This window comes from Cervus canadensis, chromosome 33 (genome assembly GCF_019320065.1).
Source record: "Cervus canadensis isolate Bull #8, Minnesota chromosome 33, ASM1932006v1, whole genome shotgun sequence".
NCBI classification, from domain to species: Eukaryota; Metazoa; Chordata; class Mammalia; order Artiodactyla; family Cervidae; genus Cervus; species Cervus canadensis.
This window is the reverse complement of record NC_057418.1, coordinates 22328969-22353060: the sequence shown is the minus strand read 5'-3', so window position 1 is coordinate 22353060 and position 24092 is coordinate 22328969. Positions and strand designations below refer to the sequence as shown.

At 49.3% G+C, this 24092-nt stretch overlaps 1 protein-coding gene and 1 pseudogene across 1 annotated transcript in view; one reads left to right on the top strand and one right to left on the bottom strand.

The window, feature by feature from the left end:
* LOC122433858 (UL16-binding protein 3-like) overlaps positions 1-13147 on the top strand; it is a 31552-nt gene extending 18405 nt beyond the window's left edge. The window contains exons 2-5 of the mRNA XM_043456838.1: positions 9926-10189; positions 10425-10700; positions 11354-11489; positions 12645-13147. Of these exons, the coding sequence (XP_043312773.1) occupies positions 9926-10189; positions 10425-10700; positions 11354-11489; positions 12645-12789 (821 nt within the window). The 3' untranslated portion in view covers positions 12790-13147. The remainder of the gene's footprint in view (positions 1-9925; positions 10190-10424; positions 10701-11353; positions 11490-12644) is intronic.
* The window catches only part of LOC122433862, a 98228-nt pseudogene that overhangs the window by 56813 nt on the left and 17323 nt on the right, over positions 1-24092 (bottom strand).

Genomic DNA, 24092 nt, shown 5'->3' with positions numbered 1-24092 from the left:
CTACAGTTGTGGGCATCAGTTGCTTGTTGTTCAGTCACTCAGTCATGTCTGACTCTTTGCGACCCCATGGACTGCAACAAACCAGGCTTCCTTGTCCTTCACCATCTCCTGGAGCTTGCTCACGCTCCTGTGCATTGTCAGTGATGCCATCCAACCATCTCGTCCCCTGTCATCCCCTTCTCCTCCTGCCTTTAATCTTTCCCAGCATCTTTCCCAGGTCTTTTCCAATGAGTTGGCTCTTCACATCAGGTGGCCAAAGTATTGGAGCTTTCACTTCAGCATCAGCCCTTCCAATGAATATTCAGGACTGATTTCCTTTAGGATGGACTGGTTTCATTTCTTTGCTGTCCAAGGAACTCTCAAGAGTCTTCTCCAACACTGTGGTGTTGGATGCTCAAAAGCCTCAAATCTTCAGTGTTCAGCCTTCTTTATGGTCCAACTCTCACATCCATGCATGACTACTGAAAAAACCATAGCTTTGACTATAGGGACCTTTGTTGGGAAAGTTATGCCTCTGCTTTTTAATATGCTGTCTAGGTTTGTCATAGCTTTTCTTCCAAGGAGCAAGGACCTTTTAATTTCATGGCTGCAGTCACTGTTCACAATCATTTTGGAAGACTTTAAAAACAAAACAAACAAAAAAGGGAGCCTGCATTTCTCCCCTCCAAAATGTAAGTCTTCTGCGTGGGTTCTCAGGAACCATCTGATCCATCTGTGGTCCCCCAGAGAGGTGGGGGGGGGGCGGGAAATAGCATTTTTAAAACCGAAGCAGTAAAACAAGGAGATCTCTGGTTCTGTCTTTACATGAAAATGAATTTGTAACTGAGCTGGGTATAATTGGGTTAAGGGAAAGTAAGCACTATGTAAATAAACTCTCAGAAATATCAGTAAAGTTCACCAGAACACATTGCTGACACAAGGAAGGAACCTGAGTCAGAATGATTGGCCAGAGATGACTCAGAATCTAACTCCATCACCAAAGAACCTGAAACTACAAGCCATGTGTCAGAGCAGTTCTCCTGGGTTCCCTGACCCTGCCGCTCTCCACCCTGTAGCCCCTTCCCCCAAAAGCCTCTTCCTTGTCAGCATGTGTGTCTCCTGGAACAATTCATTTCCCAGTGTTAGACAAAAGCCCACCCTCAGACCCTGCAAGGAGTCCCCCTTTCTGTAACAGATGGCAACTCCAGTGGGATTTCCTCACTGTGACTGATGCCCTGACCATTCAGGTACTTAAGGACAAGCTTGTCCACTGACTAACCCGACCCAGTGGCAGGAGCAGGGATTTTCTTTTGTCCCTTGTCTCCTCCCAACTCCGAAGACTGGCCTGAGTGCCCCAATCTGAAAAGGAACCAGAGACTTAAGACTGATAAGGAGCAAGGTAAGGAAGAAGGATCATCGAAAAAGCAAGAGAGTCCCAGAAAAACATCTACTTCTGCTTTATTGACTACACCAAAGCCTTTGACTGTATGGATCACAACAAACTGTGGAAAATTTTTCAAGAGGTGGGAATACCAGATCGCCTGACCTGCCTCTTGAGAAACCGGTATGCAGGTCGGGAAGGAAGAGTTAGAACTGGACATGGAACAACAGAGTGGTTCCAAATTGGGAAAGGAGTACATCAAGGTTATATATTATCACCCTGCTCACTTAACTTTTATGCAGAGTACATCATGAAAAATGCTGGGCTGGATGAAACATAAACTGGAATTCAAGATTGCCTGGAGAAATATCAATAACCTCAGATATGTGAATAACATCACCCTTATGGCAGAAAGTGAAGAACTAAAGAGCCTCTAGATGAAAGTGAAAGAGGAGAGTGGAAAAGTTGGCTTAAAGCTCATCATTCAGAAAACTAAGATCATGACATCCAGTCCCATCACCTCATGGCAAATAGATGAAACAGTGGAAACAGTGGCTGACTTTATTATTTTGGGCTCCAAAATCACTGCAGATGGTGACTGCAGCCATGAAATTAAAAGATGTTTGCTTCTTGGAAGGAAAGCTATGACAAACCTAGACAGCATACTAAAAAGCAGAGACATCATTTTCCCAGCAAAGGTCCCTCTAGTCAAAGCTATGGTTTTTTTAGTAGTCATGTATGGATGTGAGAGTTGGACTGTAAAGAAAGCTGAGCGTGAAAGAATTGATGCTTTTGAACTGTGGTGTTGGAGAAAGCTCTTGGACTGCAAGGAGATGCAACCAGTCCATCCTAAAGGAAATCAGTCCTGAATACTCTTTGGAAAGACTGATGTTGAAGCTGAAACTCCAATCCTTTGGCCACCTGATGCAAACAACTTACTCATTTGAAAAGACCCTGATGCTGGGAAAGATTGAAGGCGGGAGGAGAAGGGGACGACAGAGGATGAGATGGTTGGATGGCATCACCGACTCAGTGGACATGAGTTTGAGTAATCTCCAGGAGTTGGTGATGGATAGGGAGGTCCGGCGTCCTGCAGTCCATGGGGTCGCAAAGAGTCGGACACGACTAAGTCACTGAACTTAATTAAATTGAAGGAACAGAGCGTTGTGGTCTCCTGTAACCAGCGCACGTTCACGCCCAGTGTAAACAGGCAGGTCGGCTGGTTTGCAGGAAGGCGGGGGCCTGAATGAGAGCGCCCCGTGTGACCGCAAGAGTGCCCCTCCCCCACCCCGGCGCGGAGCGGCCTCGCGATTACTGCTAGGAAATCAGGGGCGGGGCCTGTCGGCGGAGCGCTGCCCAGGCAGTCAGCGCAGAGGGGGAGGTCCAGACGCAGCTGCCGGCTAGCGAGCGGGAAAGGATCGCGGGTTCTGACTTGGCAGCTTCGCACTCCTGCAAAATTGGAATCCAGGTGGCAAAGGGAGAGATGGGTGGCTCCAAGACCAGTCTTGGCTTCCTCGTTTTGCTTCTGATTGGCATGTTGAGCGGGACGTCCAGCGGTGAGTTTGAGGATGAAGCTGCGCGGGGGGTGGCGGGGGAACGCGAGGAGGTTGGATGGGTTATGACCCGGAAAGGGGATGCGGGTGGTGTACGCCGGGGTTCGCGAAACTTCTTGCAGGGTGTCGCCGCCGCCGCCCCCTCCTCTTTCCCTTCCCTCGGCCCCTTTGCTCCTCGGAGGCTCCTCCCGGCTTCTTGCCGGCTCTCCGGGCCAGAACAGGGGTCCCTTGGGTGAAGTAGTAATGCCGGGAGTTTGGGAGGTGACGCTGGGAGAAGAGGGGGCCAGGACGCGGCAGAAAATGCGGTTGAAACCCCCCAAGGTTCCAGACCGCCCCTGGGAAGTGGGAGCCCTGAAGCCGGGCGGGATGGGACCAGTCGGCCTTCCCGCGGAGAAGGGACCCAGACCCGCTCCGAAAAGAACACCCTCCCGCCCCGAGCTGTGCTACAGAGACCCTTCTGGTCCCTACATCTCCCGGCCCGTGAAGGATCAGCGCTCTTTCCCGGCCGTAAGTTATAAACGCAGAGCGGACCCGGGTGCCCAGGAGGCTTCGGTGGCGCGCTCCTGGCCGAAATGTGCTTGATTGCTCTAGTCTGAGCCGCAGCTGCTGTCTCCATCCCCGGCCCCGGGCCCCTAGGCGGCGCTCCTCCCTGATCCTGGGGATCCGCAGCTGGGCTGCATCGGCGATCCCCTAGACTCCGCCGTGCGGCTACACCCGCGATCCCGGGGATCCGCGGCACGGCTCCTCCCGGATAACTGGGCTCTGCGGCGCGGCTCCACCATCGATCTCCCGGCTCCGCGGCGCGGCTCCTCCCCGATCCCGGGGCTTCGCGGCGCGGCTCTATTCGCTATCGCCGAGGCTCCTTGCACGGCTACACTCGAGATCCCCGTGCTCCGGCGTCTCTGTTCCTTCCCGATTCTGGGACTCCGCTGCGCGGCTCCAACCGGGGCCCCGGGGGCGGGGGCGAGCCTCTTCCTGAGCTGGGACAAGGTGCCCCGGCTCATTGGTCTAGATGCAAAACTTCTTTTATTAGAGAAGTGACCTTGTTGGGCACTACGTCTATACTTTAACCTGTTAGTACCCAGCGAGACAGATGTCCTGCCTTTCATTTGGTCTGCAGAGTCCAAGCTGAATATAAGCAGGTTTCCAAGTAGACAGTTTCGTGGACCTGCCCCAGGTCAGCATTTCTGCTTGGTGGGGGTGGGGGTGCGAGGGGCACGGGGTGGGGGGTTTCCACGCACTCTATCAGTGATTCGGAAAGTAGATAGTGAGGTTATGATACTAAATGCAGCTCAACTTGACAGTAAATTCTTCAAAAACTTCCCTTCTTCAAAAATTTGAAAGGAAGGAAAATGTGCTACCAAATCTTGAAGTAAAAACTTCGGTCTTGGACAAAGCCACTAGCAGAACTATCTGTGATCCTGTTCATGCAGCTCGGCTACTTCTACCCACGTGTTTTATATCAGCACAGGGGTTTCCCGTGCAGTTATATTTCTTGTAGTGATAATATTAGCAGTTTTGCACCTTCATAGTGTGACAAGAATTGAACTGGAAGACAGCATCAGTGCACATTCCCAAGCATTGTCTCACCCCATCCCAGATGACTGAGGATCTGAGAGGCCACACACCCAACAATGGTACTTCCGGCCGTTACCCTGCCTTGTGGGTGGGTGGAGGAGTGTCTTGAGAAGCGCCACTCCTTCGGAGGCCAGAGCTAAGGTGAAGGATATCGAAATATCCGAGGAGAGGATAACTGTATCCGCGGAGAGGATGTACTCCAAAAAGGTAGTTTTGGGCATATTTTCCATGGGATTTATGTAGATGAAAAAGATCCAAATAAAGAACAGCAATCATCTGTGAAAACAGAGATTAAGCTTCTGAAATTCAGGTGACAATGATACTCACTGAATGTTGTAAGCTATGAGATCTTCATCACAGAAATCTTCCTCCTATTTCCCTTGTGTGTATAGAAGAAAGAGAAAACCCCTCGTGATATTGCCTTACATGAATTGGGAGAATCCTAAATAGTTTTCACAGCATTGCAAATTGTGTGTCTGTGTGTGTGTTAGTCAGTCAGTCACGTCCGACTCTTACCACCCCTTGCACTGTAGCCCGCCAAGCTCTTCTGTCCGAGGAATTCTCCAGGCAAGAATACTGGAGTGGGTGGCCATTCCCTTCTCCAGGGATCTTTCCGACCCAGGGAACAAACTCGGGTCTCCTGAACTGCAGGCAGATTCTTCACTGTCTGAGCCACGAGGGGAGCCTGCAGCACCAGTTAGTAGAGGCCAATAATCCACAGGCAATTTCTCAACAGGACCTGGTCCACAAGGTCAGATTGCCTGTGGAATGAGTTACCTGGTCAGAAGAGAGTCCTCCACAAACACCTGGCTGCTAGGAGCTCTGCCACTGATGACAGCCTCACGTTAAGAGTGCAGATAGCCCCTCTCCAGAGTCTTGTTCCCCATGGACTCTCACTGTCTGGGGGACAATGGAAGCGTGGGATCGATGGATGGCTCATGAAAGTCTGGTTAAGAATGAGTTCTCCAGATTTCCCTGATGATCCAGTCACTAATGAAGGGACTCCCAATGAAGGGACCTGGTTCGATCCTTGGTCGGGGTACTGGATCCCACATGCCACAACTAAGAAGTTAGCATGTTGTAACCAAGAGTCTTCATGCTGCAAAAAGATCCCAAGTGCCACAACTAAGACCCAATACAGCAAAAAAAAAAAAAAAAGAAAAAATATTAAAAAAATAATATTTTTTAGTTCTCCAGTGCTAGTGATGTGTAGGCCTTCAGAGTAATAGTGTAGGAACTCATGTCTCTGGTCAAACACCCTCCACAGATGTCAACTCTTTAGAAATATGAAAGAAGGTTATCAAATACCCCAGGCTATCAACTGTCCTGATGAACCATTTGCTGTGATGGCTTGTTGTGGGCCTGAGATTCGGAGGAGAAGCCCAGTTCCAGCAGCTGGCCCGGTGTCTCACAGAGGTCCATGAAGCCCTGGGGGCCTGTGTCCGACTGTCCTCTCTCAGTCCCCCCCCAGCATCAGGAGGACGGTGCCTGCTGAGGCCCACTTGGAGCCAGCCGGTCACATACATCACCCAGCACCGCAGAAGCACACTGTCTTCCAGAACACCGCCTTAGGAATGTCATAGCATCTCAACTCTCTAAGACAGACTTATTGATGTGGAATATTTTCTAGATATCACTTTCATTAGGTTGAACTAAAAATGTTTGTATAAATTTTTTGACCAAGAAAATTTTAAGCAATGTTATAAAATAAATAGTTTTTTAAGATTTTTAAACACAAATACGTGGACTAGCTTAGTGCCACGAGCTTTGTAGTTTCACTTCCTCAAAGTAATGTAGCTGATTCACCCTAGAATGTGCTCTGCTTAGTTGCTCAGTCGTGTCTGACTCTTTGCAGCACCATGGATTATAGAGTCCATAGAATTCTCCAGGGTTGAATCCTGGAGTGGGTAGCCTCTCCCTTTTCCAGGGGATCTTTCTGACCCAGGGATTGAACTGGGGTCTCCTGCATTGCAGGTGGAGTCATTACCTGCTGAGCCACCAGGGAAACCCTTAAGTTTCTTTCTTTCTTTTTAAAATATTTATCACTAGTCTTGGGAATTATTTGTCTACAAGATGAAATAGTTTGTCTTAGAAATAGAAAAAATGCTGTTGCCTTGTACAGGGAAAGGCAGTGTTGGAGAAAGAAAACTTAAAAGCTAGAAGAAAAAAAGAAAAATACAATATAATAATAAAAAATACAATAGAAACAGAAACTGCTCTTTCATGGAAAATTGCCTTTTTAAATTTTTTTTTTTAATAAAGAGGAGTTCTGCCTTCTTACTTTGGGGAAAGTAGGAGTGGAATCCACTGAAACATCTTTAATTTGGCAGATCCTACTATTTCTGAGAGCCAGAAGTGGGTTGGGGGCAGGTCAGTAGTAAACAGTGGTGGTTTTATTTGTTTTTACTTTCTGGAAAAGGAGACAACACAATTCCAGAAGGTGCAATCATGTTTTTAAGGTTAAGAATCCCTTTTACTGCACCTAGAATAGTGCTATGCACAGAATGGGCGCCTGAGTTGTGTTGCGTTTAAAAAAAAAGTAAACAGATTTTGTGCTTATCTTCAAGGCTGGCTTAAGTATAAAATGGATTTTTAAGAACACTTGAAAAAATTAAAGGATTCAATTAATTTTTTAAAAAAATTCCATATGCCTCCCCAGGAAGGCGCTCAATGCCTAGCCACTGATCAGTGCCTCCCTGGAGTTCAAAGCTCCTCCGAGACAGCTCATGCTGTTGCTAATTGAAGCTGGTTATGACCCAGATACTGCCACTGATGAAGTTAACAAGTGGTGGAAAAGGAAAAGTTGGTTTGTTCAGGAGCCCTGGGAAAATAGTGACCTAACGTCCTCAGACCATCTCCAAGTTTCCAGGTTAGAAAAGGGGGCGGAGGGGCTGCTGCGGGCGCGTCAGCGTCCTGTGCAGTCAGGTTGTTGGCACAAGGCGGACGTCTGAGCCTCACCAGGCTTATGGTTTCAGCCAGTCTGGGGGTCTGTGTGCTTGCAGCCAGCAGTTTTTATGTGCTGGGGGTCTGCTTCCTGTAGAAACAACTTGAGACTTGTGTCAGATCTTTGTTATCTTTCAGGGAACTGGAAATTTCATGACACTGCTATGTGGCTGGTCACAGTCTAAATTGTTACCAGTTTCCCAGCCTAAGGGGTATTCGATTCTCCATCTTCATGTGCCCTAATCCTTAACTCTTAAACCACTGTTTTGAGACTCACAGGAGGCCTGGCTGACTAAAACTTTTCTACAAACAAGAGGCAGACAGAGGCCATGGGGGGATGGGTCTTTCCCTAGACCCATCACTAAGGCCCCCTATAGCCCTTTCAGTTATAAGACCATTTATTACCCATTTTTCCATGATCCCAAGAAGCCCAGGGCCTCCAACAGCTTCCTACATATTGAAGAGAATCTAAACATGGCCTCTCTCAACTGGCATCTTATCCCTTTGTCTGATAACTCACCCAGCAAAACCCCCCGACCTGGCCCCCAGGACCTAACGTAGGAGGGACGGGAACAGGGTTTCCCAGAGTGTGACACAGGGCTCGAGGGTGAGGCTGGGCATCCCCACTTCTACCCTTTGGTCCCACACTCATATTGTCTAGGAATTGGGACAGTGGCAGCCTATAATGGTTATTGACTAATGCAGGAGTTGATAGATTTTTTCTACACAAGAAAGTAAATCTCGTTGTCTCTTTGGGCCATTTGGTATCTGTCTCTGGGTACAAAAGGAGCTTCCACATTTGTGGAGCACCAGCAGCCAAATATAATATGTAAATCAACTGAGAACCAGACTTGTCCACTGTCCTGGTTTCTGACCCCGTAATGAGTGACCCATCCCCTAGAGGATCATCCAAGAGCTGCCTCAGTTGTCTGTTTATGAACGAGAAACTTACCCTGTCCTGCCCTGTAGCTTCTGGTGGTGGGAATGTGATAGGAGGTGGGTCTGGCTGTTGTGAGCTAATGCGACCCCTCTGCTGTAGACTGGCTTCCTTGGTTCCAGGAGCGGTAGGGGACACTGCATGAAGCCACAGGTGTGAGCAGGGGATAGTGGCCCTGTATCAACTCTGGTGTCAGGCCTAGGTCACCTGCTGGTACATCTATGTGTTCCCTATGGCCCTGGTTATGGCAAGCCACATAATCACATCTATCTTATGATGGCTTGTCTATCTGAACTAATGGTTAGGGGCTGATGAACCCAGATCATGATGGGCAACTCTGACATTCTATGACCAGAAGCCTCATCTCTGCCAGGCCCCAGGACAATACCAGGAGCCAGTTGGTAAAGAATCCGCCTGCAATGCAGGAGACCCCAGTTCAATCTCTGGGTCGGGAAGATGCTCTGGAGAAGGGAATACCCACTCCACTATTCTTGGGTTTCCCTTGTGGCTCAGCTGGTAAAGAATCCGCCTGCAATGCGGGAGACCTAGGGTCGATCTCTGGGTTGGGAAGATTCCCTGGAGAAGGGAAAGGCTACCCATTCCAGTATTCTGGCCTGGAGAATTCCATGGACTGTATAGTTTATGGGATCACAAGAGTTAGACACGACTGAGTGACTTTCACTAATCGCTTTGACCGTTGTACCAACTTTGCTCCTGACTTAAAACACTCCACCTGGAATCTGATCTTCCCCCATTTTCCATCCCTGTTCCTGACGGAAGCCCACAGGAACACCACTTCTACAACCATCCCTGATCTTCCACAAAAGTCAACCTTGAACTGTTGGAGATGCTTCTCATCCACGCTTTCCTCTCGGGCTCCACAGAGTCCATCAGGCTTTCCCATGGTGCCTGGTGGCCTGGACACTTTCCTGCCCTTTCATACAGTGTCCGCCCTGGCAGATTCACTTCTCTGAGCCCTGGATCCCCTCCTCTACCACCTGCCTCGGAAGTTCTGGACTTTCTCTCTCATGCCATGTGGGCCAAGCCTCTTTCCAGGCTTCCAAGACCCATCCTAGTGGGAGATCACCAGTGTCTCCCCAGCCTTGAAAATCCTGTGACCCCTAATTATAAATTCTTCCTTCTCCAGCTTTGGGTTCTGTGCTCACCTGCCACCTCCTTGCCCCTCTCCCTGTGATCCTGCTTCCTCAGGAGCATCCCCACAGGCCCCCCATCTCTCACAGGACATGGGGTTAGATTCTGACAGTCCTCTGTCATCTAGACTTTTCCTGCATAGCAGCCTGGCCCATCTCTGCAAAGGTTATGATGCTGGGACCTGACCTGGTGGACACGGGGACACACCTCGGATGAGTGACCTTTGCCAGGCGGGGGCCTCCTCCTTCTCCACGAGGAGGGGGCACTGATGTGTGGTGTTTGTGTGGGGGGGATCATTGCTCTGTCAGCCCAGCCCTGCTCTGTACTCTGCTCTCAAATGGGGGAAGGGCCTGTGGGTCTTTTTTCCCCCAACCTCACCTTCACTGTGTTTTGCCTTCACAGACGCTCATTCTCTTTCCTATAATTTCACCGTTGATCCTCGGCCCAGAGATGGTCAGCCATGGTGTGCAGTTCAAGGCGAAGTGGATCAAAAGGTCTTTCTCTCCTATGACTGTGATAGAGCTGAGATCAGGTACATGAGTCCATTGGGAGAGGAAGTGAAAAGTATGAACGTCTGGGAAACACAGACAGACACACTCAGAGACACTGGAGACTTGCTCAAGGAGCAAATGCCTGATGTTACCCCGGAGAAAGACACAGACAAGGGTGAGTGAGAAAGTCCAAATGCAGGAGGAGCAAACTGGGGGCTCAGCTGCATCCACTGTTTTCGAGTAGAAGAAAAAAGTTGGATATTGTCCTTCGCTAGTAGTCCAGTGGAAAGAGCAGCTGTTGCAGGAGAGATCAGGGCCAGATTAGCTGGGCCCAGGGGAGGTGGACCCAGGTGGGCAAAGAATCTGTCAAGCCCAGAGGCTGAGCTCTTTCTTTTCCTTGGTGGGGTCAGACTTTCTGACCCTGCAGGCCAGGATGACGTGCTGGAGTGAAGACAATGGACACACCAGTGCATCCTGGCAGTTTGGCTTCAATGGAAAACTGTGTCTCCTCTTTGATTCGGAGAATGGACATTGGACAGTGGTTCATTCTAAAGGGAGGCGGATGAAAGAGAAGTGGGAGAAGGACAGAGCTGTGACTGACTTCTTCAAGAAGGTCTCCATGGGAGACTGTCGGCGCTGGTATCAGAATTTCTTGCTGCACTGGGAGAAAATATTGAAAACCACGGGTAAGTGAGAAGGGAGGAGAAAGTGACAGTCCCCTCGTGGTGACATGGACCTTGTGTGTGTGTGTGTGTGTGTGTGTGTTTGAGAAACTGATCCATCAGAAGTGAGTTGTCCTGGGAGACCAATGACCCGGGGATGCTCTGTCATCCTCCTTCCTCTTCCCCCTCCTGACGTCTCTCTTCACAGCACAAGCCTTTCTGCGACTGAACATGGATTTTTGCTGATCCCAAACCTGTAGACATCTTTTTGATTTCTGGGATTTATTTCCCACTGTACCCTCTTTCCAGAGTCTTCTTTTCAATCTCACCAAAAATAAATAAATAAACCAATAAATATCACCAATCCTCCTCCTGGAAATCTGTCAACACCACCTCTGCTGTCAGCTCCTGAGGACTCCATCCTCACGTCACCGTCTCTGATGTCACAGCAGGACTGAGTGGCTGTGTTGGAAACCTTGCTCCCCCATTAGCTGTCAGAGCCCCTGAGGACTGGGCTCCTCCCTTCCCCCATCTCTCCTGAGGACCTGTCACTGGGGCCTCCATGTGATGGGTGTAAACTGTCTGCACAGTACGGGTACCTGAATCGGGGTGGGGGTGAGGAGGCATCTGCCGAGTTTGGGGTCTGGACAAGGGCGTCACTCTTGCTCTCCTTGCAGCATCACCGACCTCGGGCCCCCCTGCAGTCCAGCCCACGGCCACAGCCATCAGTCACACCGCCTGGATTGCTCCTGTGGCTCTCACCAGTTTCATCATAATGGGCATCATAATAGCCTGTATCCTTTACAAGAAGAGGTACTGAGGGCAGAAGTCAGAGGGAAGGCAGGGGCACAGGGCCTGGTGTGAGGACAGGGAAGGTAAATCCCAGCCAACCCCTGCCCCTCACTGAACCTCCTCATCCTGAAAATGAGCCGGTGAATAAGACCCCATACCACCTGAGAGAAAGAACTCAGACAAGCTCAGGCCTCAGTTCTGATAGCACCTCAGTGTGAGACGACACTGGGACGTGGGGGGTGACTGGGGGCCTGTTGAGGTTAAAGGGTTTAGCCACGTCCCCTGACTGAGCACAGACCACTGGCTGGCAGGGCCCAGGGTGGGTGGTGTGAGAACAGCAGGCGCTCAGGGCGAGGGCAGGACTCCCGGGGCTGAGAGCAGCATGGGGGCTCCTCATGACGTGTCAGCGGGGAGGGGACACACCCAGGGGCCGAGATGACAGGGGCCGGGCTCTCAGCCCAGGAGAAAGGGCAAGAAGGCCTTTGCAGACTCAACTCCAAAGGCCTGTTCTCACTGGAAGTGGCTTGGGCCAAGCAGGCAAGGCAGGAGCCCCACAGGAGAGACTGTGGGAAGGGGCGAGGCCAGGCCTGTGCTCCTGGGGCAGCAGCAGTTCTGACTCAGCCTGTGGCCTGCCCGTCACTAGCCTCCTGGGACCCAGAGCCTCCATCACTGAGCGGCCCTGCCTTGAGCAGAGGTCCTGGGGATGGTGGGCCTGAGCTGGGGTGGAGGCGCCCAGCTGGGCGGGACCAGGAAGAGATGGGGGCAGGGACCCTGGTCCTGAGAGCTGTGTGTGCTGCTGGCTCAGAGGCTGGAGGGGAGCGAAGGGAGGAGGTTTGCCTGCAGCCCCCCAGGGCTGTCAGGAGGCAAGGCCCCTCCTCCAGGGACCTGCTCCCTGGTCCTTTAGGCCCCCCTCGGGGAGGATCTGGACCTGAGTGAAGGGAGCAGATTGATTCCTCACTGGCTCCAGTCCTGAGCCTGAGCAGGGGGTGTCAGGGCCTGGGGTGACTCTGTGATGCAGGAAGGAAGGAGGAGGGGACAAGATGCTGCTGGGCCTGGGGTGGGGGTGGGGATGGAGGACAGGAGCCCCTCAGTGAGAGGGGGCTGGGGAGGGGCAGCCCCAGGAAAGTTTCAGGAATTCCTCAGCCTCCTGGACCAACACCTCTTTCTTTTCTGCAGGAAATGCTGCTCCCAGGAAGCCCCTGACAGGTGGGCTGTTGGCCTCCGGACTCAGTCTTTGCTTGGCCGCCTTTGTTCTCCTGCTGTTCACTTTAGCACCAAGAAGTCAGACCTTCAGAATCCCAAATCTGTTTACCAGTTTTGATGACACAGTGGCTGCACCATCTCGTGTCTCTTGTCGCATCTGATGAACATCCTCCTCAACCTCTTCATTTTTTTTATATCTCCTTTCCCACTTTCTGTTGGTGTTGAGTGATGCAGTCTCTGCACTGATGCTTTCAACTACTTGAACAAGAGATAACCACAAACATAGCACTTTCAATCTTCTAGTTTTTGGAAAATTAGACATTTCCCTGCATCATGACCTTATTCTTAAAAATGATGATATTGCTGGAAAAATACATCTGCTATTACAGGACTCAGGGACTTTTTTTCTATATCCAGAGAAACAACTTTGTTATATTTTCAAAGGAATAAAATTTTACATTGACTTGTTCCCTTCATAATTTATTACTCTCTTGGTGCTGAGTTGTGTTTGACTCTTTGCGACCCCAAGGACTCTAGGCCACCAGGCTCCTCTGTCCATGGGATTTCCCAAGCAAAAATACTGGAGTGGGTTGCTATTGCCTTCTCCAGGAGATCTTCCTGATCCAGGGATTGAACTCATGTCTCCTGTGTCTCCTGTACCTCATTCGTTGGCAGGCTGATTCTTTACCACAAGCACCACCAGGGAAGCCTTTATACTGATTCTTAAGTCAACATCTCTATATTGCAGAAATGTAAGTACTTCATGCCTGTTTTCTAATCCAGGATAAAAGTCATGGTATTTCACCTTTCCTCCACATTATGAGATTAAATAAAACCAATGATAATGCTTTATTTCTTGTGGAAACAGAGAATTTAAGGATCACTCCTAAAGTAACATGCAGTCCAGCTGTGAAGTGATCCTTATATTCTCTGGATTTTTAAATGCATATTTCACCATATCCCAACAGTACGATTCATTAGGGAAAAACAATTTTGGCCCAGAACCCACCCGTCTTACCTCTGTTTATATGCCATTGGCCAGAGCTGAGTTGCATGACCACCCCTAGCTGAAGGGAAGTCAGGAATTCGGTGACCAGATTGTCCTGACTGTCTTAGCCTTATGCCACACTTGATTCATCACCTGGGAGGGCAGCCTCACACAGAAGCTGGACTGGGTTAGTAAAGACGTAACAGTTAAAGTTAACAGTGTGTTCAAATAACCTAATCTTCATCACAAGGCTATGGGGTCAGTTCGACTGTTATACCCATTTTACAGGTGAGACAGTTAAGGCCCAGAGTAGTTAAGTAAACTGTGCAAAGTCACACAGCAGAGCCAGGATTCAGACCCATACAGTCTGACCCTGAAGCCCACACGATAACTGGTGAACTTCTGCTCCAAGGCTGTCTGGATGAAATCCAGTTACAGCTGCCCCTTGCCATAACTGGACATACAGAGAGGCATTTTCCTCAATCTGTATATATCCAAACAAGTTGGCCAGCAGGATTTCTGAGTAAGGGGCTGTAAGCAAGGGACGTGTAGGTATGTAGCCTCCTCCTCTGGAGAAGGCAATGGCACCCCACTCCAGTACTCTTGCCTGGAAAATCCCATGAACGGAGGAGCCTGGTAGGCTGCAGTCCATGGGGTTGCTACAAGTCGGACATGACTGAGTGACTTCACTTTCACTTTTCACTTTCACACATTGGAGAAGGAAATGGCAACCCACTCCAGTGTTCTTGCCTGGAGAATCCCAGAGACGGGAGCCTGGTGGGCTGCTGTCTATGTGGTCGCACAGGGTCGGACACGACTGAAGTGACTTAGCAGCAGCAGCAGCAACAGTAGGTCACCCTAGTACGCAGCCATCCGAGTGTTAATTCCAGGCTGGAAAACATAGACCAAAAGCCATGTAGATAGAGGCCAACCTCAGAGATATTGTGGGCTGGGTTCCAGACCAGGGCAATAAAGTGAATTTCACAATAAAGAGAATCACAGAAATTTTTTCATTTCCACTGCACGTAATATTATGTTGACATGGAAGTCTGTTAAGTGTGCAATACCTTTATGTCTAAATAAACGATGTGCAGACTTTAATACACAACACTGTTTGTAAAATAAAATATGTTGGGCATCATCTGAGCCTCCAGGGAGTCACCATCTTTTTGCTGGTGGAGGGTCCTGACTCAGTGTCTGTGGCTGCTGACTGATCAGGGCGGTGGTGGCTGAGGGTTGCGGTGGGTAGCGCAATTTCTGAAAAATAAGACAACAATGAAATTTGCCACATCATTTGACTCTTCCTTTCACAGAAGAATTCTCTTAGCATGCAATGCTCTTTGACAGCGTTTTACACATAGTAGAACTTCTATCAAAATTGGAGTCAATGCTCTCAAATCCTCCTGCCTTTTCAACTAAATTTATTCTAAACTTAGAATATTCTAAGTCCTTTGTTGTCATTTCAACAATCTACACAGAATCTTCACCAGGAGTAGATTTTATATCAAGAAACCACTTTGTTTGCTCATCCATTAGAGTCAACTCTCATTTATTCCAATTGTGTCATTAGATTTCAACAATCAGTCCCATGTTTACATCAGGCTCCACTTCTAATTCTAGCTCTCTTGCTATTTCCGCCACATCTGTAGTTACTTCTTCCAGTGAACTCTTGAACCCCTCAAAGTCATCTGAGAAGGTTAAAATCAACTCCTTCTAGATTTCTATGAATGTTGAAATGTCACCCTCTTTTCATGAATAACGAATGTTTTGGGTGGAACTTATAATCGTGAATTCACTTTAGGAAGTTTTCAATTGACTTTGCCCAGATCCATCAGAGGAATCACTATTTGTGGCAGCTATAGCCTTGCAGAAACTCTTTCCTAAATACCACGACTTGAACATCATGACTACTCTTTGATCCGTGGGCTACAGAATGGATGCTGTGTTAGCAGGTGTGAAAACAACATGAATATCATTGTACTTTTCCATCAGGGCCCTTGGGTGCTTTCTCAATGAGCAGTGATATTTTTGAAAGGAATCTTTTTTTAGTGAGCAGTAGGTCTCAACAGTGGATTTAATATTTTTGGTATTAGTGTTGTAAACATATGTCATCTCGACTTTATTCTTCCATTGGCAGAGCACAGGCAGAGTAGATTTAGCATAATTCTGAAAGCCCCTAGGATTTTCAGAAGGAAAGTGAGGCTTGGCTTCAACTTCAAGTCACCAGCTGCATTAGCCCCTAACAAGAGAGTCAACCTATACTTTGAATCTTTGAAGCCAGGCACTGACTTCTCTTTGCTAGCCATGCAAGTCCTCGGGGGCATCTTCTTCCAATAGAACACTCTTCTCTACACTGGAAAGCTCTCATTTAGGATAGCCGTCTTCAGAGATGATTTTATTAGATCTTCTGGATGACTTGCTGCAGCTTCTGCATCAACCCTCAATGTTTGACTCTGCGCTCTATGTTAGGAAGATGGCTTCTTTCCTTAAACCTCATGAACCAACCTCTACTGGCTTTCAACTTTTTTTTCTGCAGCTTCCTCACCTCTTTCAGCCTTCATAGAATTGAAGAGAGCTAGGGCCTTGCTCTGGATTGGACTTTGGCCTAAGGCAGTGTTGTGATCTTTCGTCCAGTCCACTGAAAGTTTCTCCATATCAGCAGTAAGGCTGTTTTGCTAGCTTCTCATTTGTGTGTTCACTGGAGGAGCACTTTTGATTTCCTTTAAGAACTTTTCCTTTGTGTTTACAACGTGACTATTTGGGGCAAGAGGCCTAGTTTCTGGCCCATCTTGGCTTTGACATGCCTTCTTCAAAAGCCTAACCGTTTCTACCTTTGGATTTAAAGTGAGAGAGGCGTGATTCTTCCTGTCAATGGGACATGTACAGGTAAGGTTATTAATTGGCCTAATTTTGATATTGTTGTATCTCAGGGACTCAGGAGTCTCAGGAGAGAGACGGATGGGTCAACGGAGCAGTCAGGATACACACACATATCGGATGGCAATGTGCACATAATTCCTGGCACCCCAAAACAATGACAAGTCAAACATGAAAGATCATTGATCACACAAAGGCAAAATCAAGATGGCCAAGTAGGAAGTCCTTAGCTTCGCTCTCCCATGAACACACCAAAACTACAACCACATATAAAACAGCTCTCTTTCCGAGAAAATGACCTGAATCCGGCAGAACATCCCCTCTACAACCAGCATAGAGAAAGAATCGCACTGAGAAGGGCAGGGGCAGAAAAGAAGGGATCTAGTTGGGACACTTTGGCCAGCTACTCTCAAATGGAGGGGTCATCAAAAACTGGAGTGCTGGGGTCCAGCCCCAGCAGGATCCAGGGGAACCCTCAGGATGAACGGCGTCGGCGAGAGAGAGACACGTAGGACCGGCCTTGATAGGGCCAAGTCTGCTAGGGAGAGAGAGAGAGAGAAAGAAAGAAAGAGACCAGACCAGGAAGGTGCAGCAGAGTCTGGCAGTTGCTTTGTTTTTCACCGTAGCCTTTATACCCTAAGTTGGTACATTTCTAAGGGGCAGATAAGCATACAGACTTAGTTTAACATTATATAGGCTTGTCCTTCACGAAACCCGGTGTGCTCTGTATATTTTTTGTTTATGAGCGTCTTTTCCCATAGATTTTTTGTACATTATCTTCTGGCCTTCAGGTTAGCAGAAAACAGAAAATTGGCAGTCTCATGGTACAGCAAGTCGCAATATAATAGAAATACAATCCTGTTAACATAAAGTCAGTCTTTTTGCAGAAATTCTCAGCTAAATTTATCTAAAAAGTTTAACACACAAAGACTCTGTGGCTCTGGTGAGGCAGCCCCTGTTTAGCACTCCTGGTTAAAATTAACAATTATCTTATTGTTATTACACTAGGGCTAAACTCTTATTTTACTATATCTTTAACTATATTAACAATAGTTTCCTCTGCACAACCTCAGCACATTAACATCAAACATTGATCTAATAACAACTTTTAAAACAATATTTTTTTTGTATTCTCTAATAGGGCTTCCTCACCCCCCAAAGGGCTCTGTGCCTATTAGGGCCTTTTTTATTGTTAATCTCTATGTATAATATTTTTTGGCTTTCAGGCCTGTTAACAATTTATGGCTTGCACCTGGTGCAACTTTAAGCAACTTCAGTAGCCGACCCTGTCTTATTTGTGGTTAATCTATTTTCTTTCTATTAGGTGTCATCTCCAAGGGAACTAGATAGGATTACATTTTTTACAGAACAGAAATGCAAAGGATTTCAAAAACAGCAGATATGGCACAAAACAGACTCTTAGTCTAAAAGTTAATTACCTGCAAGAAGTTGCCAGCTAATCTCTATCTAAACTATTTTCTATTAGGCACATTTGTGGCTATAATATTTGTGGAGCTTTTCTCACCCTGAGAAGGGGCCTATGCTTAATAGTTTCTTTTGTTAGCGTACTATGTTTAGGATGTTTAGAACAATCAGGAGCATTTTGTGCAATGAGAGCAGACATTTATCAAACAAGCCAGAATGCCAGCTAAAGGGTTTGAACTGAAGCATTTCCTTCATCCCTGGCCCCTTCATAGGGTACCAGTATCCAGGAGATTTATCTATTAGGGTTTTAAGTTGGTTCTCATTCAGTGAAAGAGGAGCAGGAGAGCTCTCGGCAGGCAACACAAGAATCCGCAGCAGGGCAAACAAGAACAAGAGCAGAAAAGGGGGGAGGATATAGGGTAGGGTAGAGGCTGAGGCCAACCTGGAGGGTCCCTTATCCTAGACGGCCTGGCCTGTCAGGTATTTTCCTCGTGACCTCGTCATGGATGGGGTCCCGGACGGCCTTGCTGCCCGGTATTTTCTTCATGACCTCGTCACGGGTGGGACCTCCCATAATGGCTCCCGACACTGGAGCATTCTGCCTAAGGAGCAGGAGGTTTTGGTCCTACATCAGGCACTGCAGCCCTGGTGCAGAGCTCAGAGAAGCAGCCCCATGACCCCACTCCCCGACTCCCATTTTGAAAACCAAGAGGGTTTACGATCTGGAGCACTGGAGGACTGTGGGAAACGGAGACGCCACTCTTAGAGACCATGGGCACAGAATTGCTTGCTCCCTGTCCCAGCACAGAGTCAGCAGATTGCAGAATGTCTGGTGCTCTGGCCAGCATTTGGAGACCATGCCTAGCACTGGCTGGGGCTCACAGCCAACAGGGCTCCAGACAGGAGACTCTCTGCAAACCGCCACCCCCCCACCAACACACACACACACACACACACACACACACACACACACACGTGCACACAGGGAGGAGCCGAAGCTTGGCTCTAGCCATCCCTCAGCTCTGCCCCGCCTCCCTGTGACCCCAGCCCAGGCTGAGACAATCGTCGCAGGTCCCCGGGGTCCTGATGAGCCGTGTGACTGCATGGCCACACGCAGGCTTATCTGATAGAAGCCCTGACTCACATCCCACCACCAGGCTCCACCTTGGGGTCACCCAGCTGCCGCCCTCGGAGAGCAGCAAACTCTGTGAGTCAACAGGTGCAAAGGAGGCAGGAAGGTTTTCAACGGACTCACTAGAGTCTCTGTGTGGGACGGACCTGTGCAAGGAGGCTGGTTGGAGGACAAGAGACCCACAGGGGTGGGCAGGACTCAGGGTTGGGTGGGACAAGAGCTTGGTGGGACCAGGCGACCTGTGGGGGAGAAACTCCACTATGAAGGGCTGGGGGCGGGAGACTGAGTTGAATCCCCCGGAGGAGGCAACCTGGAAGCCCCTGGTAGACCCAGACCACAGGGAAGAAGGACTGGGAGAACAGGAGGAGGTCAGAAGGCTGCCATCAGAGATGGGTCAGGTCGGCCAGGTGTGAGGAGAGTGGGCCCCAGGGATCTGGGCAACCAGACTCATCTCATGCATGCCCCTACCCCCGGCCTCACCCCAGATCCCCAGGCATGAGGTCAGAGGTGGAGGGCTGGGGATGCTGGAATTAGCACCTGAAGCAGTTTCATGGATGTGGACTATAGATACCTCCAGAAACAGGAATCTGGACAAAATTCTGACTGTGCTAGTTTCTTCATCTTGCCATGCCTCAATTTACACATTTGTAAATGGGAAACGCTACCTACGGGAATGAATAGAGGCTTAATATTCATTTAGGACCTGAGGCGATCATGCAGATAACCCAAATTTGTATATGCTGAGGACTCACCAACCCCTCTCTCAGGAGTTGTTGTTGTTTAGTCACTAAGTTGTATCTCTGTGATCCTGTGGACTGTAGCCCACTAGCCTCCTCTGTCCATGGGATGTCCTCAGGCAAGAATGTTGGAGTGGGTTGCCATTTCCTCCTCCAGGGGATCTTCCCCATCCAGGGATGGAACAGACATCTCCCACGTTGACAGGCAGATTCTTTACCGTTGCGCCACCTGGGAAGCCCCTTATCAGGTGTTTCTACCACTAAAGATACACAAGGAACCTGGGGATCCAGAGAAGGGGATGGACAGAAGAAAGGTGAGGCACAGATGATTGAAATTTTGAGGAACAACAGTCCCACAGAGGGTGTGGGGAGCCTGGGGGGAGCCCCCAGGAGAGACTCCGTGGGAGGACTCTGGGGACTCATCCCCTCCTCCACTGGCCAGCCAGGCTCCTCCCCACGGTGGGTCACCCCGGGCTCCAGGTGGCAAGGGCTGCTGGCACCAACGTCAGTCTTGCTTCCTGGTCCTGCTTCTGCTGCCCAACTGTGTCCACGGAGCGCAGGGTGGAGAGCTCCTGGTGAACCTGCCGGGAGAAGGCGGGGTGATGCATTATGACCAGAGAGCGACCTAAGCTGGCCTTGGTTAGAGAGCCTACGAGCGCGGTGTTGCCTCCGCCTCCTCCTCCTCAATCCTTAGGTGAGCTCCTTTCCTTCTTGGCAGCTGCTGGGCTGGTTGGCCACTTTCAGGCCAGCAAAAGGGCAAATTGGTTGAAAAAGCAATGCTCAGACAGTGGGAGGTGGGGCGGCGAGAGGCCAACGAGAGAGCATGGAGAGAACACTGCTATCCCCAAGCTCCCAGCCCCTCACCCACGCCCCCAGGAGTGGGAGCCCCCGTGACAGGGCTGGGACAGGCCACCTTCCTGTGGGGGGAGCCCAGACACCCCTAAGAAGCACAGCACTGACTTCATCTGTTCACACAGACCCTTCTCCTCCACACACCCACCCTGCCCTTGAACTCCCAGGCCGCTTTACCAGCCATAAACCACCCTTGCCGCCCCAGGCTCTCACTTCCCCAGACACATCCCCTTAGTGGTCACAGCTCCTCCCCTGCAGCTCATTAAGTTCATTCCACATTTCTGCATCCCGGGAAGCCCAGGGCCGCCAATACCTTTCCACCTGAGAAGGGACCCGAATCACACTCTCCACCACATGGCATCTTATCCCCTTGCCTGAGGACTCACCCCAGCAAAAGCCTCCCTGCCTGGTCCCCAGGAGGGTTGGGAGCCCAGTCCCCCAAAGTATGACAAGGTGCCTGAGGGTGAGGAAGGGCACCCCCACTTCTACCCTTTGGTCCCACATTCATATCATCCAGAGACGGTGGAGATGGCAGCCTATAATGGTTATTGATTAAGACAGGAGCTGGGGACATATTCTACAGAAGATAAATCTGACCCACTGTATGGGTCTTCAGACACGGTGATATCCCTGTAAGCAGGACGCAGGCCGGTTATGTATTCAATTCCCTGCATCTCCTGCATACATTAATAACAGCGGGGCCGTGACGATGCTTCAGATCCCTGGACATGATGTCAGTCACACACTGGGTCCATAGGAATGTGGGGTGGCTTCTGCGTCCCAGTGTGCACTTACCTGAGTCAATGGCCATGTGGCTCCCAAGGATGGGGAAGGCCAGAGACTGCTGCACTACGCTTGCCATGGTGATAAGAGGCCTTCCTGCTGGAAACTGGCATCTCTCTCTAGTCATGGATTCTTGGTTCTGATAACTGGATCAGTTCTAGAAACTGGGCAGTGTATCCAGACAAGCTATTGGGATGGCTCTTTTCAGCGTCCTAATCATCCAGCCTGTGTTTTATTTTCTTTTCATTTCTGGGGTTTTTTGTTTTTTGGTCGGCTGCCTGGATTTTGGGATCTTAGTTCCCTGACCAGTGATCAAACCCGGGCACCTGGCAGTGAGCCCGGGGTCCTGACCAGTGGGCCAGCAGGGAATCCCTTTGTGTCATTCCTTTCCATCGTGCAGGTTGTATCTAGGTTGGCCGCCCATCCAGGCTGTCTGCCTCTAGGGTCGCCATGTGCTGTGAACCAGCATCATAGTCTCTGCGGTCAGGACCTGGCTGGTCTTCCCATCTCTCTACCATATCAACCATTGCACCTGCTCTGTTCCTGACACCGTGCACCCCACCTGGAATCTGCATGTGTTCAATCCCTGTTTTTGCTGGAAGCCCACTGGAGACACCATCTCCAGCCAGCATTCTGACCTTTAGCCAAAGTCCTCCTGTGTTACCCGCCAGAGTTCTTGGACTCGATCAATAGAAGTTGATAAAAGGCCAGACACAGATTCGGGGGGGAAAACAGATTTATTGGGACTCATGAGGGAACAAAAAGAAGTAACATGTTCCCTTGCTGGCTCCAGAGCATGGGGAATGCGGTCCCACATATGAGATGAGGGTGGGGGCGGGTCCTGGGTTCAGACCAGGGTGGTGACCTGGGTGGTTTGTTCCCCCTTGGTGGTGCTGTGTGCAGGGATCATGACCAGTACCTGCTTTTGCTCCTGGCTGCTCTGAAATCGCCTTGGGTTTTTGGTCTTTTTGTGTCTTGGTGCTAATTATTTGCCCCAACTGCACATGAAAGCAATTATTTTTAGCCCCTTATAATTTCTTTATATTTTGATGCTTGATGTGACTTTTGTCCAGGTACACTCACTGCAGCAAACTGTCCCAGCCTGTCTCATGACCCACTGAGGGGTTCTACACCCTTATTCTGAAGGGTTAAGGGGCCAAAGCTTTCTTCTATCCAAACTTCTCCCTGCTGGACAGGGACCACTGACCTGAGCCTCCCCTCAAGGTGCAGAAGTCCCTCACAGGGACCTACATGGATCTGGGCCACCCTCCACTGGAATGGGCTATATTTCTTGAGCCACCATGAGTGTTATTTCAAACTGGTAGATCCTACAGACACAAAGTCAATCACAAGGTTAAACAAACAAGGACTAGAAAGGATAGAACAACAATAGCCATTAAAGGCCCTAGAGAGGGAAGGAACCAGGTTAACTTTGAGAGGACTTTCTTTTTTTCTAAACTCTCTGCAGAGGCAAAATCTCCCATGACAAACTTGTGAAGCCCCTCTACCTGTATATTTGAGGTGGATAGTTACAACTTAATGTAAGGTGCATATTTCCTTAATATTGATCTCAGAGAGACAGCAGTGAGCGGTGCTAAAGAGGGATCTTAGTTTCCTGCCCAGGAATTGAACCTGGGTAGCTTGGTGTAAAATGAGGAATTCTAGATACTAAACACCAGGGGCGAGATGCTAAGTTCCCTTGGCTTTTACTGTCTTTCAAAGTAAGAATGTTTCAAGGAGGCAAAAACTGTAAAAATAGGTACCAGTGTTATTACTGGAGACATACAGAGAAACAGTTTATTTAATATGGAAGCAAAGCGTAAATATACACCCAGAGAGGAGTTCAGGCATCCTGATGAGCAGCACAAAGAAGCTAGGCGAGGGATTTCACACACACATACATTTCTCTATCCTCCCTGGTGGGTCAGTTGGTAAAGAATTTGCTTGCAATGCAAGAGACCCGGGTTCGAACCCCAGGTTGGGAAGATCCCCTGGAGAAGAAAATGGCAACCCACTCCAGTACTCCCCTGCCTGGAGAATCCATGAACAGAGGAACTGGCAGCTTACAGTCCATGGGATCCCAAAGAGTCAGACATGATTGTTTAACTAATTTTCTTTCACTTTCACTTCCATACATGCATCTATTCTTCCCCGACTCCCCTCCCCTCCCCACCCAGGCTACCACATAACACTGAGCAGAGTTCTATGTGCTACACAGGAGGTCCTTGTTGGTTATCCATTTTAAATAAATCAGTGTCTACATGTTGATCCCAGACTCCCTAACTATCCCTTCCGCCCATCCTTTCCCCCAGCAACCATAAATTCACTCTCTAAGGCTCTGAGTCTCTTTCGTAAGTAAGAGCACTTGTATCACGACTTTTTGGATTCCGCATATAAGTGATGGCAAAAGGTGTTTCTGCTTCTCTGTCTGACGTATGTCGCTCAATATGACAATCTCTAGGTCCATCCATGTTGCTACATATGGCGTTATTTCATTCTTTTTGACGCTGAGTAACATTGCACTGGATATATGTCCACATCTTCTCTCTCCATTCATCTGTCAGTGGACACGAGGTGGCTTCCAGGCCTGGCTGCTGGGAACAGCGCTGCCATGAACACAGGGTGCA